The sequence below is a fragment of the Cydia pomonella genome, chromosome 12, assembly GCF_033807575.1.
Source record: "Cydia pomonella isolate Wapato2018A chromosome 12, ilCydPomo1, whole genome shotgun sequence".
Taxonomy (NCBI): Eukaryota; Metazoa; Arthropoda; class Insecta; order Lepidoptera; family Tortricidae; genus Cydia; species Cydia pomonella.
Window position 1 is genome coordinate 9046237 of NC_084714.1, and position 17315 is coordinate 9063551.

At 39.1% G+C, this 17315-nt stretch overlaps 2 protein-coding genes and 1 pseudogene across 8 annotated transcripts in view; 1 reads left to right on the plus strand and 2 right to left on the minus strand.

Moving 5' to 3' along the window:
* Positions 1 to 515: 515 nt before the first annotated feature.
* On the minus strand, positions 516 to 2619 carry LOC133523446 (N-alpha-acetyltransferase 11). Of its 4 annotated transcripts, none has more exons than XM_061859027.1 (5): positions 2492 to 2619; positions 1798 to 1954; positions 1551 to 1716; positions 1278 to 1426; positions 516 to 781 (listed from the first exon to the last, which is right to left on the minus strand). In XM_061859027.1, exons 3-5 carry the CDS (start codon positions 1708 to 1710, stop codon positions 548 to 550), a joined length of 543 nt encoding a protein of 180 aa, XP_061715011.1. In that variant the 5' UTR covers positions 1711 to 1716; positions 1798 to 1954; positions 2492 to 2619; the 3' UTR covers positions 516 to 547. The 4 variants fall into 4 exon arrangements, with proteins under 4 accessions (XP_061715011.1, XP_061715012.1, XP_061715014.1 ...); XM_061859028.1 differs by having other exon boundaries at positions 2405 to 2532; XM_061859030.1 differs by lacking the exon at positions 2492 to 2619 and adding an exon at positions 2208 to 2328.
* Positions 2620 to 3369: 750 nt separating this feature from the next.
* LOC133523442 (uncharacterized) lies at positions 3370 to 8877 on the plus strand (annotated as a pseudogene).
* LOC133523440 (breast cancer anti-estrogen resistance protein 1) overlaps positions 8791 to 17315 on the minus strand; it is a 108764-nt gene continuing 100239 nt past the window's right edge. For all 4 annotated transcript variants that reach the window (XM_061859020.1, XM_061859021.1, XM_061859022.1 and 1 more), the window contains exons 3-10: positions 16899 to 17039; positions 15902 to 15993; positions 14562 to 14757; positions 14093 to 14279; positions 13413 to 13653; positions 12679 to 12850; positions 11860 to 12083; positions 8791 to 11651 (exon numbers count right to left, since the gene is read on the minus strand). In XM_061859020.1, the coding sequence (XP_061715004.1) occupies positions 11324 to 11651; positions 11860 to 12083; positions 12679 to 12850; positions 13413 to 13653; positions 14093 to 14279; positions 14562 to 14757; positions 15902 to 15993; positions 16899 to 17039 (1581 nt within the window). In that variant the 3' untranslated portion in view covers positions 8791 to 11323. The remainder of the gene's footprint in view (positions 11652 to 11859; positions 12084 to 12678; positions 12851 to 13412; positions 13654 to 14092; positions 14280 to 14561; positions 14758 to 15901; positions 15994 to 16898; positions 17040 to 17315) is intronic.

Genomic DNA, 17315 nt, shown 5'->3' on the forward strand with positions numbered 1-17315 from the left:
TGGCCTTGTGGGTAGTGACCCTACCCATGAAGCCGACGGTCCCGGGTTCAAATCCCGGTAAGGGCATTTATTCGTGTGATGAGCATAGATAGTTGTTCCTGACTCATGGGTCTTTTCTATGTATTTAAGTATTTATATATATTGTTGTCTTATATATACCCTCAACACAAGCCTTATTAAGCTTACTGTGGGACTTAGTCAATTTGTGTAATAATGTCCTATAATATTTATTTATTCTAGTCAGGCTGAGGTTTGTATGTCATTTGTATTTGTAGCAATCTCATCACTATTGACAATAACAAACATTGGCATAGGCAGGGGGGCAGCCATTTTACATACAATGTATGCCCCTCTGCGGCCTATGCCCCCTCCCAGGCCTCTGGAGATCTCAACTGCCCCCACCCCTAGTTCACTGGCTGGCTACGCCCTTCATAACAATGTTTCCCTACTGGGTTTGGTTTATGCAACTATACAATTTTATAGGTGAATATAGGTACTTAGCGAAATGATATCAGTCTGTTTACCAATAATTTTATTTACAATATGATCAGCATTGAGATATAACAGCTGAATCAGACTTAATTTCCAAATTGTCTGATGTCTGACTTTCAGACTTGTTGTCAGCAGAGAATGCACTCAAATCTCTCATCATGGAGTATGCATCCTCACCATCAGCATAATATTTAGGCTCAATCTCCAGGATTTTAAAGCCAAGAGAGTTAGTGTACAGGTTCAATGCAGCTCTGTTGCTTTTTCTGACGTGGAGTGAAACATATTTTGCCTGTAAAGAAAAATAATAAATGCAAGTAACCACAATATATATTTTTTTCAATAATGCCACATATTAGAATGAGCTACTGTTATACTTTTATAATATCTCTAAGTGGCATCAGTCATATTTGAGTTCTTGGAATTTTGATTTTATTTCAATTATCGAATTTAAAACGCAATCAAATTCAGTACACGAATTGCGGCCGTCATGAACACTGCTCGCACTGTTAGTGCTTGAGAAAGGAGACTTAGGCTCTCCGAAACATGTCGCGCGAGTGTCTAAAAACACGTGAGTAGAATCCGTAGAATTAGTTTTATTTCAGTAAATCAAATTTCTAATTCAAATGCTGGTATCAGTCAGGAGTCGACAGCCAAGCACTCCAAGGGATCTCATCTTTGACACTGCATGATGATGGGCATAGAATGAGATCACTTTGAGAGCTTGTAAAAGAGTTAAGTATGATGGTGGCATTATGTTTTTTAATTAGCAAGATCAAAGCTGTCACCTGGAAGCATTCTACCATAGCCAAGGAGGCTTGGTTCATCAGTTTTTGTGCGAGACCCAGGCGACGGTGAGACCTCTTCACAGCCAGTGATGTTATGTGACCATGTCTGTTGTCCTCTCCATCCTCTTCCATCTTGGCCAGAACATATCCTGTTGGTTACAGATAGAGTGTATTTCATTCAATTAAATTTACTTGCTTGGATTATATGTTGGAAGATATAGTCTATGCATAGATTATAATGGATATGAGACGAGAGAGAAAGAAGTCAATTACCAACAATATGTCCTTTCTCATCTTCAGCTACATAACTGAGCTGCGGCCAGGATAATCCATGATAAAAATAATATTTCATCTGATAGTTCTCCGGCAAGCAAAGCAAGTTACAATGCTGCATATTCATCAAGTCACTAGGGCGGGCACAGCGGATATTCATCTTGACCTAGAAAATAAAACCACTGATTAGTTACTTATTTACTCTTTGTTAAATCATGCACTACATGAATGATATTTCTGCGATTACCTTAGTTTTAATTGGATAACAATAAGTTAGTCTCTTCTAGTTTTCCTAGCTTTAGGCTGCCTAGTCTCTGATGCTGGAGGGGTATCTGACATACCCCCCAACAGTTCCCGAACAAAACGGAACTTCGACAAGCAGCACTTCCACACAATATACCAACCTGAAACAAAGGACAAAGAAAATTCATACTGTTACTCTTAAGTAATATTCACAAGCTCTATTTACATTAACGATACTGGTTTCTGTTAGTAATGTGATTTAATAAAACGAATTGGCTACTTACAAAACAATACAAAAACAAAAACTAGAAATACACTACATACGCAGGTTACAATAGCTAATATCACTTCCTTCATTTCAAACTAAGCATGGATTTATTAAAAAATGAACACAGGGTTATACATTCAGTTTACCAGAAAAAACAACAAAAAATAAGCCTTCCGCTAATTGTAATCAGTCTGAAACTGTGTAAGAATATGTTTTGATTAGAGAAGTCGCTCACGCAGAGAGAAACAGCGCCATTTTGAACCATCTAGTATGGAAAACAATAATATAGCTGGTAATTACTTATATTTAAGTTAATCATTAGTTACAATAATGCGGTACATACTTTATATCACTTATTATACTACAGGTTATTGATTTTCAACTTAAGCAGTTATTGTAGTAGCCAAAATTATTAAATTATTGTTCTAACCTAAAATTATATATATTTTTCTTTTGACATGCGATTTTTTTACCTACAAATGTGGTAGGTACTTCACTAGCAGTTTAGAATCGATGATTTAAATCGATTCTCAAAAAACAGAGGAAAGGTTTTACAATGATAAACTATGGAAATGTTGACCATTAATTATCAGTTATCACACAGCCAGATGATATGCGCGCTTAAAAAAAATCGTAATGACAAAATAAATAAATTGAAATATGTAGTCTAAGCTTCAATCAGATCAACCATTTGATAGTGGCAGAATGGCCTAGTGCTATAGCTAGATCATAGGGGAAAAAAAACTTATGACACTTGACAGATCAAAGTCAAAACACTCAAAACAGTATATACATTTGGAAATGAAATCGTAGAATTGTCGTCTTAAGCGTAATAATAATTTTATTACTACCTCCGCTTTAATAAGATATAATGTTTAGTAGCCCTAACGCTAAGAGAAAACACGTTCATTAATACGGAAGAAATATAAATGCTCTTCAGACATGGAAGAAGAAACACAAGACGATAAGCCTTCCGCTTCTATTTTTTCGTAAGTTTTCTAGGACTAGATTAATAACGACATTATTCTTTTACTCATGAATAAAGCAAATATTAATTAGCTAGTATGTTACTTTATGCAGTAATTTTATGAATTTCAGACGATACAGGAGTCCAACATTTAGTAGAAATGAAGTTCAAACCTTAATAAATATTGTTGAAAGACACAAGTACACAATCCTTAATAAATCAACTAATTCGGCTGTGAACCAGGCCAAAGAGCTTTCTTGGGAGAAGATAACTAAGACATTTAACAGTAGGGGTTTTAAGCATGAAAGGACCACAGATTCTTTGAAGACAAAGTGGGAGAATCTTAAGAAGGATGCAAGAAAACTTGCTAAAAATTTAGTCGATGATAACAACAGTTACAGTGATCTGACTAGGCAAATAGTGGCCATGATGTCTGATGTAGAGGCCAATGTTCCTATGGAACAGAGCCTAAATATGGAAGATAATGAAGAATTTAATGGTAAGGCTCAAACAAAGTTCACTCATATGTGTGCATGCACTACCATTCAGCAGCTGTCAACACAAATTCTGAGCATTAACAAGAAATTTTAGAGATTGAGAGATAGTTATTTACCCACCCATGCAATATGTTTTATCTCTTTTGTTAGCGTGATTGTTTTAAAACCAGTGAATTAGGAATATTTTCTTAAAAAGCATAGTTGATAGAATAAAAAAAGGTACAAAACTGTGTTTTAACCCTTAACCACTGACATGTTTTTGCGGTGCCTAAATGTGAATGTTAATGCGCCATCATAACAACTACGGCGACATATCACATTCCTATGTTAATGGGTAAGGGTTAAGTATTGTTGTTGGTATATGTAAATTCCAAAAGTGTATAAGCATCATTATCAGTCCTGAAAAATTATTGCTATTGCAACAACATCTCTCAAGTTTGGTCAGTTTAAAATGTTGCTGTTTTAATAGAAGCAATCAGAAATATTTATTGTGTAAACTGTGTACCCTTTTGCAGTGTAGTTTTACCCTTTTTGCAAATACAATTTATTTTATCTTAGAACTAAGTTTTAATATTTTATCTTAAAGTAAATTGTAATATACATCTCTTATTTGACTTAAAAGGTCATAAAGCTAAACTAATATAAATATTGTTTTATTCCAGAGCCTGTTTCAAATGATGAAAAAATCAAGCCAAAACTTGAAAATAAAATCCTATTGGGAGAGTGTAGAAGAGAAGGACTCTGATGAGTCACATGGTAAGTGTATTGTATTGTGATTTAAATATGTACATATTCCAAAGAAAGCCAATATTCATTAAACTTCATGTGTTATCAATTTATATCTAATTTTCTTGTTTTCAGATGGAAATGATGGCGAAAAGAGGTAATTATAAAGATGTTATGATTAGTGAATATTTTAAAGACTAATTATCAAAGTTGAAGTATTCATTAACTTTGCACACATAAAATTAATTTTGGCACATGTGTAAAAGAAACAAATTTGACACAAAAACACATTTTCACAGCTGTAGTAGTAGTCTTAGTAGCTGCTGGGACAGATACTGAAAACATTTTCACATCCTAACTCACATATATTTCTTTTTTTAAATTATTTTTTGCTAAAACTTAATCTGTTACAGAACTAACCGATCCCTTAACTTCGCTCCTCAAGAGTGCAACCTCCTACTGGAATGTGTCAGGAAGGAGAAGAGGTTTGTGTTCTCTAAAGAATACAATGCACATGCTATTGGATTGAAGAATAAAGCTTGGAAAAGGGTATGTTGAAATTTCATAAACTTTTTTTTTAATTAGCATTTTGCATATTACATTTTGAATACGCAAGTTTAATATCTCATATTATACAATCGTTAATTTAAAAAGCTAAAGGATTTTTAAACTGCTAAGTGTTCAGCGTGCGTAGCCAACATGCCAATCGTTAACGCTCCCTTGCGCACGAAACGCAACTGTCACTGTCACACTAATATAGAAGTGTGATAGAGAGATATGATTACGCTATGCTACGGAGCGTTAACGACTTTCACGTTGGCTAAGCACCCTGATTCTGACTAATTATTATCTGTACCTGTATGATTAACTTTTTTGCTGAATAGGTATTTAGAATCCACCTATTCATTAACCTAACCTAAATCACTTTAGAATGAAAATATGTGAATATTAATGAATTTTTTAAATAAATAATTGACCCATTCTCATTGCTCATGAGTTCATATTAGGATTTTAGCTTGTTAATGAATAAACATCAATATAGATTGATCATCATATTTATATAAGTAAGTAAAAGTAAATTTTCTTTCATTACAGTATTTTTTAACTTTGTACAGTCAGCGTCAAATAATTAGTAGCAGTCAAAGTAGCCAAATAGTTCGGTACACCATATATTTAGTATGGTGTACCAAACTATTTGGCCACTTTGACTGCTACGAAGTATTTGACGCTGACTGTACCTACATAGTAATGTCTAATTTCAGATATCTGAAGCTTTCAACAGTAAAAGTCCACAAAAGAGATCCCAGAAGGTTTTACGTACAAAGTTCAATAACATGAAAACAGTGGCTAAAAGTATGGGTATCAAAGATGCTGTTAGAAATTTCGATATGAATAATACAAAGCATGAAAAACTGATAAATGAAAGCTCTAAGGTGAGTACATATCAAAGAGAATTTGAAATAGAGGTGGATTGTCAAGAAAACTTTGTAGCCACAGTAAATTTACTTCCATCTTTGACACATGATTAAAGCTTTTAGAACACCTTCTGACTTTTTTGATCCGTATTCTTTCATATCAAAAATATCAAAAAGTGGCGTCATCTAATAGATCAAAAGCCAAAGGTATGGCGGCATCGTTTCGAGCGATTGCGCCACAACCTTTAGGTGATGCCCGGAAATGGCAGTAAATTTACTATGGCTACGAAAATTTTCTTTGACAATCCACCTCTATTTCAAATTCTCTTTGGTACATATTAATGAAAGATATGAAAGATATATAGATGGTATGTTTGAATATTTTTTTATTTTTACAACACCCATATGCTTAACTATTTGTGTTGTTTACTTTTCAACTGATATCATAGTTATTTGCTCCGCAATTTTCGAAATCCTCAACCGGACGTTATACTCACTGAACACAAAACTGTCGATAATATAATGCTCAAATAATAGAATAGGAAACGCTACCTAGCGGCTTACCCTCTCAACTACTTGTGAACGATTAATACTGTCTAGACGACAATGGTTTTGTCTGAAAACGCAATATTTAATTCCTTCGGCGCAAATAATGACGCTTTGTCGTTTTGCCTGTCAAGCACGACAACCAAGTAGCACTGTCTGCAGCCTAGCAGTGATTGTGTTAAACATTGAAGTTATGGTTTCTCACAACAGCCAATCAAGTCGGAGCCTATGTTTGAAATGGAGCTAGAGCTGAGCGGGCCGGATGATGACGACCGTCATAACTCTGACAGCAACCACTTCGCGCCAGATCCGCTCAGTACTGTCCTTAATAGCGATTCAGGAATAGGTAAGCAAGAGTAGCATTTTACCCTTTAACGGGCGTAAGAGTGTCGGAAAGCATGTAAAATTAAACCTTATCACTTTGTAATAAAAGTGAAAAATCATCGTGGGAAATATATTCCCTCTGCCTTATAAACATACATCGGGATTTTAGGTGGTGGAATGATTTCGTGTAGGTATTTATAATTTTGTTTATTACGAAATAATTACCAAACTATGTATTAAAAAAAGGTAGGTAGTGAGCTTCAAATGTGTTTAGAAATGTAAAATAGTTTCTGTTTTAAAGTTTTTACCTATTTTTTGGCTAGTGTATAACATTCCCGCGCTCAATAACACGATGTACGCTTATAAAGGCTCAACAATTCCTAGACAGCGTATAGCGTAGTCATCTACAAGCTCCGGGGCCGTAGCCTAGATGACCATCGTTTATAGGCGAACGCGACGCAAATGCGACGAAAAATCATTTTATAGAGGCGATCCTGCGACGCTGTATAATAGTGTCAAGGCAATCTATTACAGATTGATGTAGTTTGAACAGTTCGGCTTTTCGTGTATATTACCTTTCTTTGCTTACTTCTGGTAACTATTTGAAAATTAGTACCCTACAAACAAATGTTAGGGTTGAGCTGAGAAAAAGTTACATTTTGGTGCCGTGATCAGGATTTACAGCAGCCATTGCATAAAATGAATCATTTAAAATTTTATACCTTCATTTTTTTTATTGCAATGCCCTGTGATGAATTAAACTATAAAACTATAATATACTCGTGAAGATATTTGTATGTATTACGAATAGGCGGGTCCACATAGAGCGAGCATACGCGCGAGGCAATTTCCTCACGCACAAACTGGCCAGTGTAGACGTGCCTCGGCCGAGGCAGCGCGCGCGCGTTTTCCTGGCCTTTACACTGGCTAGTTTGTGCGTCAGGAAATTGCCTCGCGCGTATGCTCGCTCTGTGTGGACCCGCCAAATCATTAAAAATAAACGCCAATAAATCGGTATATTCATTTTGAAAATAAATGACAATATTTTGTTTCTTTTCAGGTTCAACACATTCTAGTTCTTGGAGTCAAGATAATAAAGAAGTAACAAATTTAAAATTGAAATTATTAAATTACAAAATGGAAACAGCGAGAGTAAGTATTAAATTATTCAGTTACATGTCATACACACATACTATGTACTTTGAATACAACAAATAATGAAAACAGAACAGCTCATTAAAAACACAGTACCTTTCTTTTATTTGATAAAGTTATTGTATTTAACCAATGGTATAATGGTACAGTGTACCTTTAGACCTACCCATCCCCATTGAATTTTATCTTAGACCTGCCAATTAATATGATAACAACATTTTTAACTGGAAAGACAATAAATTATTATAGTAGCAAAATTTTTGTACATATTTTGGTTTAACTTTTTAACAGGTCGATTTAGTAAGTTTAACAGAACATAGGTCTCTTGAATTGGCTGTTATTGTATTTAACCAATGGTACAGTGTATCTTTAGACCTACCTATCCCATTGAATTTTATCTTAGACCTGCCAATTCATATGAAAATAACATTTTTAGCTGGAAAGACAAAGGCTAGAAGAAGCCGCTCGCGCATCAGCCGCGCGGCGCTCGTCCGAGTCCGTGGCGGGCGCGCTGCGCCAGCGCGCCGCGCGCCTGGAGGCCCTGGCGGCCGCCGCCAAGCTGCCGCCGCAACCACCCCGCGCTACTCTTCCCGCCCGAGGAGCAGCCCGCCGAGCGATACTTGCGGCAGTATGAACATACTTGAACAGATGTTAGTACTTTTATTATTGTTACTTTTTTTGATCGGGACAGTTGAACGCTTCGACCGCTATGAACTATTTAAGTCGTTGTGAGTGGTCGGTCCTGTAGTGCACAAATTATAAGTGTTATCAAAGTAACATTCAGGTGTGCAAAAATTTACATTTGTTTTTGGCATGTGCATGACAAATTTACGAGTATGTTTATTAAATGAAGTTTACAAGTTCATACGCAAACTCTGGAACGCGATTTGTACTAAACCGTCAATATTGTCATAGACAGCGTCAGCTCTTATGAATTCCTTTTTTTTAATGTTCCTATGATGTGATTTTACTGAGTTTGTGTATGGGTGTTCTTGACGGTCAAAGGGTTAAGTGATCAAGTTTGACAGTTGCGTTCGTTGTCTATGGCCATATTTCTTTTGTTATACCACCCGAGGAATCCCAAATGAAAATACAATAATTTAGATACGAAAATTTGTATATTTTACTTAATTGCATTTTACATGATGATAAATTATAATTCAATATTAAAATTAATATTTTTAAATATGCATTTGTACAATTTCCATCTATAACTAACTAAACTACGACACCTATTTGAAATATATTACACATTGCTAATTTACAACATGCTTTTTACATAGACTACTTTTATCTAGTATGTTTATGTATAAAGTACAAAACATAAGTACGTACATACATACACAATGCTATGTAGTAGTGTTAAGATTAAGTAATGAGCCATGAGTCTATTTGACAAGCTTTAGAGTGCAATGGAGTTAGTATTAACACTTAAACTTGGATAACCTGCCTAAAACTAGCCACTCTCCCGATATCGATCGATATTACCAGAATTACTGTGAAAAGGTGACTAATTTAGGATAGGTTACTCTAATGTTATAATGCGTAGAATCTTTTATCTTCTGACTCATAATCCAAATTGTATGAGGGCTAGGTATACCACACGCATCTTAAATTAAGAATCTAAATATCTATGGTCTCTAATTATTGGCTATGGTTAATGAAAGATTCATAGCAGAATATCAGAGACCGTAAAAAGGCAGATTCTTAATCCGCGTGGAATGGCCCTTTTATTGTCAGGACTCCAAAGGACTCGTTTAACATAATACATTTATAGTTTGAGCGTATTCTAGTGATGAGTCAATCGCGATCGTAAAACGTGGTTGCTGGTCCTCTTACCACTGGATTTTAGCTACCAAATACCGGTTATATTTGCACGCTGACTCGTGAGGCAAGTTTCAGGAACATTTTTGTTCTTTCAGAACAAATCATAGTCTTATTCACGTATAGTATATTATTAAGTCTTCCAACATAAAAATGGCACCAACAAGAAAAACAGCACCAGGACCCTATTTAATAAAGCTCTACTAGTTACAAAATTACAAATTTCTTGTCAGCGCTTGACAATCTTTGAAAAAAGTAATTTGTAGCTTTATACATTAGGGCCCAGTAGTATAATATCAAAATCTGACATAAAATTGTGCGATGATATTATACTTATGATATTAACATTTAAGATATGACAACTAGCCGATCGTTAGAAAAGAAATGCTATACCTTCGGCATAAAGTACACTTTTACACGTACACAATCTATTATGAGTAGTAACTAGCTGATGCAAAATTGTATAAAATCTGGACGGACAACTCAACTCACTACTGCAAATGAGCATCCAGCAATTAAAATCTTACAGTTGACATCCGTGTCGTTTAAATAAATTCGCCGAGGCATACAAACTACGTTGATCCGAGCAGGATCCCGATAGTATTAGTACCAATATTCATGTCTCTTCTTTCAAAAAACCAACGCAATAGTCCTCGATAAACGTTTTACTAAACATGTGATAAGACCAAACGCTAGGTAGATAATAAATGTCAATAAATTGACATCGTAATGGTAGTTCATCACGGCTCCTTAGCTTAAAAAAGCTCAATTGAAAACTTCAACTAAGGCCCGGCGCCCACTATCGGCGTGGCACGGCAAGGGATCCCTCGGCAAGCCGCTGACGTGTGTTTGTCAATGCCTAAGCATCCCTCAAGCATACCAAGATGTCTTAAACATGCCGAGGCGTTCTTAGCATTTCTGGACATCTTGAGGGATACCTCGGCATTCCCAAGCACACCTCGGCATGCCTGAGGTCGCCTCGGCATGTCTGAGGAAGCCTCGGCATGTCTGAGGACGCCTCGGTAATATGCGGAAGGATCCTTTGCCGTGCCATGGCGATAATGGGTCGGGCCTTATAAGGAGCGAGAAGTTCAATAGCTTCTGATGAGTCAGGCTTATCACAAGTTTAGACGTCTGTGCTAGAATAATTTATTCATCACTTTGTATCTTTACTATAGTATCCATTCAAAATGCGTTGTCATTACCTTCACTTGATTCTCTTGCGCGTCTTTGTATAGCAGGGTAACTATCGGAACCCTATAAATTACTAATGGCAGCCTTTAATTTATTGTAAGTAGATCATATTTATGCTAACATTAAATACAACTATTTCGTCGTCATTATGGCAGTCGTGTTTACATTTTGTAGCTACGTGGGTACTATCTCGACAATTCTTTGGTAATGATTCGCATTCAAACTCCTTGATCAATAACGATTGTGCCTTGCTTTTCTAGTTTTCTTACATAACTTATGTAGGTACGTTTTAACTTTAACACCATATGCACCGTACCTTTTAGCATAGTTCACTAGGTTTTTATATCTGTCCGTCAACCTCAAATAGAGGCGTCATTTTAATACCAAACATCAAGACCTGCGCAGCAGATTATATTAAACTTGTATAAACTTTACATACAATTGTCTTTAATCCAACACCAAAACGCTTTCAACATAGCCAACGTGATATTTTTCACAGCCTAACGTTCAAAAGAACCGTCCGTCGGACACTCCAAATAACTCCGCTGGTACTTCACATTCACAAGGACGTCACTGGCTTTAGTTTCCTTCAAAAGGATTGTTCATTTCCACTATTATATCTGTAGAGTGGCCAATGAAGGTGGAGTAGGGTTGTGCGGCGTGCAGGGCGTCAGAGGGGTGGTGGGTGCGGAGGGGGCGACGGCCGTCGCGGGGGTGAGCGGCGTGTCCGCCGGCGGGTCGGCGGCGCGGACCAGAACCCGCCTTAACTCCTGTGCTCGCGCCGCTAACGTTCGCGCGGCCTCGGCCATCTCCGCCACGGCGCTTGCACAAGGGAACTGTTGAGCAGCGGATTTGGTCTTGGCGACGGTGGCGGCGAGCGCGTCAGACAGCGCGTCGGAACATCGGAGAGCTCGTGACTTTAAGCCGGCGTGTTGGGCGCTCCTGTTCAACAAATAAACTCTCAGAACTGAGGAATTTGGTGTCAAATATGTATTGAACAGCAAACGTCAATCAATATCAGATACTTATATAAAATGACGGTCACTTTTTGTAATCCTGACTCTTAAGGTGACATTCAAAGACCACGTCTGATTTCTATTCAGTAATAGAAAAAACCACCCCAAACTAGGTATTCTATATATTTACTCACCGATGGACCGTATCCCCGACGTGCACAATCCGGTGCGCGCTGAGCACGACGAACTTTCCATGCGCGAGGAAAACATCAGGCGGCTGGCCCATTTCCACAGTCCGTAAGAATGCTTCGACGGCGGTGGCGAGGTGCGCTCCGTACGTGGCCGCCTGCGCCGCGTAGAACGCGGCGAGCTGACGGTCGTCGGCGGGCAGCCGCGTCGCTGCTGCTACTGCGCTGACCTGTAACAAATGACATTGATAAGCGGTAATTCTATAAATTTAATTTCTACTAGCATAGAATATACAAAATGCTTGACATCCAAAGATCGCGAATCATGATGAACCAAACGCATGACTTCTCTTTCAAGGTCACCGAGCTGTGCCTCAATTACTTACCCCCCTGAAACAGTCGCAAAACGAACGCGCTCAAAAAATTTAATATACCACTGCTCTTGCGCCCTTCTGGCGCACAACTAACTATTATTATCTATATAAATAAGTACATAAGTACCTACCTATTATTTATATACAGTCACAACCGCAAGCCTAAATTTCATTTTGAGTTAAATTTATATTTTCAAATTCATAATCAGAATATTTCAAACAACAACGGTTGTTTACCTAAAGCACATATTATCGTAAAACCACACACCACAAACTCCCTTGTTAATAAAGACATCTTAGCTTAAGTCTCATTTCTGAGAAATAGGTATGATAGCATTTTAGTGGTTCAATATTTGTCCGGCTCTGCTTGTCGGACTCTAGGCTCCATGCATTTAGTAGGAACGTGCTGATACATTTATTATCTATAATTAGGTGGTGTAGGTATAGGTACCTCGCCAGCATGGTCGGCGTCCCTCACAAGCGCGTCGAAGGACGCCCGTAGCTTGTCAGGTAGCGCAGCGCGGATTTCGGCGTTCCGCCGCCCCACCGCCGTACGCGATTCTAGGCGGACGTAGTCGTATTCTTCCGTCCATTCGTGCTCTGGAACAGTGCCCGCTGACCGCCTGGACAGAACGAAATTCCGGAAATTTATAATTAATAGCTTCAAGAAGAGGATTTCAACAGATCTAGTCGCTTCAACTAGTGTAAAAGACTTCGCGTCTGCTCGTATTGTCGGATATATGTGACCGTGACAGGGTATGAGTACATAATACATTACGATACAAGTGCGAAAAATAGGAAATTCGAAACGAGTGGCGATAAATTAAAACACGACCGAAGGGAGTGTTTTAAATCGACACGAGTTGCGAATTATTCATTGAATAAATTGCGGAAGCTTGTGCCTCAATTCCTGATATCTGCTTTTAAAGTGCATCGTCAGAATTGGTTACAACTTTTATTCTACAAAGAGATTTAAACTAAAAAGTAGCGACACATTCCCAAATTCCCATGTATAAAAGAAACTGCTCGCCTCACATCAGTCACATCCTCAGTCAAGGATCTTGTAGAGACAACCAGCTAGTCTACGGCGTCTTTCGTCCCGTCTGTTGGTTCTCGCTCGCGTTCTAACGACTGGCCGCTATTTTAAACCTTCATATGAATGTTATGCTTGTTGAGAGATCTTACCTGAATAACAGCGACGCATTCCCATGTATAAATGAAGCCGCTCGTCTCACATCCTCTGTCAAGGACCTCGCGCAGGCTACCAGCTGGTCCAGGGCATCTTGCGTCCCGTCTGTTGGTTCTCGCTCGCGTTCTAACCGCTCGGGCGCCCAGTCGCCCGCGTCTAGCGCTGATGTCGCCTCGTGCGTTATGCGCTCCGCGTCCTTCAGGGCTTTTACTAATGGCCGTAGCTTTACTGCGATGCCTGTAAATAAGTTAGGTTAAATTAGTATTAACTCATAAAAAATATACGTGTTATGAATCCTTATCAAGCCAACACTATCTAGCAGAACTGGAAAAAATTACAGCATAGACGATGTCTACATTACACAGTTACTCTACAGAATGTAGACTACCCAAGTACCACAGCGTACGTTAGAGACTCGTTTTGTCAGTGAGACTAGAAATTGTTTCCTACCTACTTATGAGCACTTTAGTCTACGAGAATTACGTAAATCTTTCCAAACTAGCGTCTCCCAGCGTCGGCGTCTAGTCAACTCTTATGGCTGCTGCCTAACGCAACGTTGGCGCAACTGCGCAGCGATACAATTTTCCATAGCGCTGACTAGACGCCGACGCTCAAAAGATGCTAGTGTGGACTGGAGGGTCTCTAATATGGAGAGTCTGGCACTGGCCCTAGTCACCTTTGTCCTGCGCATCATGCGCGTTGGCGAGCGTGGCATCCGCGAACACGGCGAGGTCGTGCAGCGCGGCGCGCAGGCGCGCGCCCGCCACGCGCACGTCCAGCACGCGCGGCCGCAGCGCGCCGCGCCGCCGCCAGCCCGGCGTCACGTACGACAGCAGCCGAGACACTGCCGCTGACGCTTCCTCCTGTCACAACAAATTCATCTCATCAGAAATCGGAATAATTTTGTCGGAAAGTAAGCAATAAGGATTATAAGGAGTCATTGATGTCAGAATCAAAGGGTTGACCATGGAAAAAAAATATTTTCAAGCAAAATAATGATAATCGCGCGTCACAAATAGCGATAGCGCCCGCAGAAGGAGCATATTATATTTAAGGACCGACCTATTTGAATGTGCGGATGTAAGGGGAATGCACGGAGGCGTTCAGAATGTACAGAGAGGTGTACATTTTTGTGTGTAACTTGCCTGTAATCTCTCCAAAGCCTCAAGCGCCGCATCACAGGGCAGCGGCAGGGCGCGCGACCGCGGCACGTCATACGTGCTCGAGTGTGCGGAGCTGCCCGAGTTGGCGGATGCACTGGATGTAGCCGATGTGAGGGAGCCGGTGCCGCTGCACGCTGAGTCTGCGCTGGCAGGACGGGGCGCGCGCGGCGCATCATACCTGGTGAAGAAAATTTGGTTAGAAAATTGGACTTTGCTCTGTGATCTTAGCTTATTGTGGTTTATGATATAAAAATTAGACAACTATATCAGCGCGCCTCAGATCTACAGTCCCAGGATAAATTTCACGCAATTTCGAGCTGAGGAAACGAGAGGGATGGATAGAATTTGCCCTCTGCAACTCCTCGGAGCTCCTGTGCACAGTGTGTCTTATGGAGCTAAAGAGGCAAAAGCACATTACGAGCCTTTGGTTCTCATATGTTGTGAAAAGAAAGGACGTGGAAGAAAAGGCTATAATTATAATTATGTTGTGACTAGCTAGTTAGTTCCAACTATTGAAGAAGCAAAAACATGTAAAAAAATCTTATTAAGACTGCAGACTTATATTAAGGTAGTTTAGTTCCAATTCAAGAAAAAATATCTATAAATATTAACGCTCACAAAAACTCCCGCATACTTACTTCAGACAGCATCTTGAAGGCGCATTACGCGAAATATCAGACTGAGCATCGACATTAGGAAAGCTAAGTTGTTTTCTTACCCGCGTTATATTTACTTACTCATTTTAATAACGTAATGGAATGTATATGGAAATTCTCAGGTAAACGTACCTACGCAAGGAACCGCACAAACACATTATGCCTACAGATGCGTGCCCTTTCTGTTCCAATGAACTTTAGGGTGAGACGAATGTAAGGGACTACTTAGGCAGGTAAGTACATACGTAGGGACTTATTCAAGTTCCGACACGTATTCTCGCCTTCCCTTTTGTCTTAAGTGAAATGTTCGAATGTCCCTCGGAACGGGTAACTTCGTCTTGACGTGAAATGATGACGGGGCTGAATGAAGTTCGCTTGTTCAGCCAAATTTTGCTTTGAATAGATACATTGTATTTTTTAGGGAATATAGACGCCGGGAACGTATCTTTCCTACTAATCACATTAAAAAAGATGGAGCAAACTGCTTCGTGCGAGTACCCAAATTATAGCTAACAATAATGAAAATTAACAGCGTAAAGATGCATGTTCCGCCTGGACGTCCGATTATGGATCGGGAAAAGTGGAATTTCCTTTCATTGCCTTGCCGTATAAAACGCTTTGAATAACTATAAAGGAAACGTGGTAAATAGGTTCAAAAGCACGTACCAGTCACCGATGGGCCTTGGGGAGTCATAGTTGCCAATCCTCTGCACTGGCATGGGCGCGCGAGGCACATCGTAATGTGAGCATTCTTCTATCTGAAATTACAATAATTTTAATGTAAGTATTTTTACATTACATATGGTGCTATTTTACCGCCCTAGTGCGGTAACTAGCACTGTACGTGCGTATGTCAATAATTTAAAGGGCCATATGTACTTTAAAACATTGTACAAGACACTTGCGAAAACTTAATTCGCAATTCGTGTCGCTTTACTTTCTTACTTTTCGCACTGGTATCGTAATGTGCTATTGCGGTACAGTTAATAGTACATTACGATACAAGTGCGAAAAATAGGAACACGACCGAAGGGAGTGTTTTAAATCGACACGAGTTGCGAATTACCTATTCGCACATGTATCGTACAACGTTTTACAGTACATATGGCCCTTTAAATGTTCGACACAGTAACGTAATATGCTAATTTTCGCACTAGTGCGGTAAAGTAGCACCATATGTACTGTAAAAGATTTAATGTGTGACCCATTTCTTACCTTGTCACAGTGACAATAACTTATGAGGTTTCTGAGGTCTATGAGGTCATGTTTGTCAATGTGTAAAGTATAAAATGAGTCAATGGGTCCCAAATTAAATCTTCTGACTGTACCTATTTTATTTTTTTATATATTAAAATTAAAACTTATATATAATACATATTTATTCCTGCCAAACTGTAACGTTTATTGGCGAGAGGCGCTCAGTTCTTTATACAATTTAACAACTATGATTCCAACACAACGAATTACGATTATGAACGATTGACTTATGATTATGTTTTTATGATATGGATTCTTGCGTGGTTTATGATTGTTTATGTTTTATGATTCCAATAACTGTTGTAAGTATATAAACGTCGTTATAACCGACGTTATTTTAATAAATGCCCGCAACTGTTATGCCAGTAGCTTATGTGAAAGCGTTATAGTGTAAGTTTGTCCTTACCTTAGTGAACGCCGGGGACTGCTGCGCCGGCAGTGGTTGGTGCGCAACAGGCGCGGGGGTGCGCGCGCGCCGCCGCTGCAACGCCGCGCTTGCGTCGAATACGCCCGCTACGATACGCAGGCGGTTGCCCGGGCATATTCCCTGAAAACAACAGAGCATTGGTCAGTTGTAAGCCCTACGACGCAAAGTTCAGTTATCAAGGTTGTAAAACTTCCTAAATCGTGAATTGTAAAAGTTTTTACTTACTTTGTGATGCGGTCTGTCCGGTTCGAAGGACCAAGTTGCCAAACAATGTATTCGACGTTACGTACCACTACTTTATGTGTGCGCTAGTAACAGATACATCTTAGGGTCCAAAACATGACATCTCGATCATTGACATTGAAAACCCTATGAGGCCTGAAGGTAAGTTGTGTC

Coding starts and splice junctions, on each gene's coding strand:
- LOC133523446 (XM_061859027.1), bottom strand. CDS start 1,710: ATGAATATCCGCTGTGCCCGCCCTAGTGACTTGATGAATATGCAGCAT. Junction 1,427..1,550: donor TGAGAAAGGACATATTGTTG/GTAATTGACTTC, acceptor TGTAACCAACAG/GATATGTTCTGGCCAAGATG. Junction 782..1,277: donor CTATGGTAGAATGCTTCCAG/GTGACAGCTTTG, acceptor TTTTCTTTACAG/GCAAAATATGTTTCACTCCA.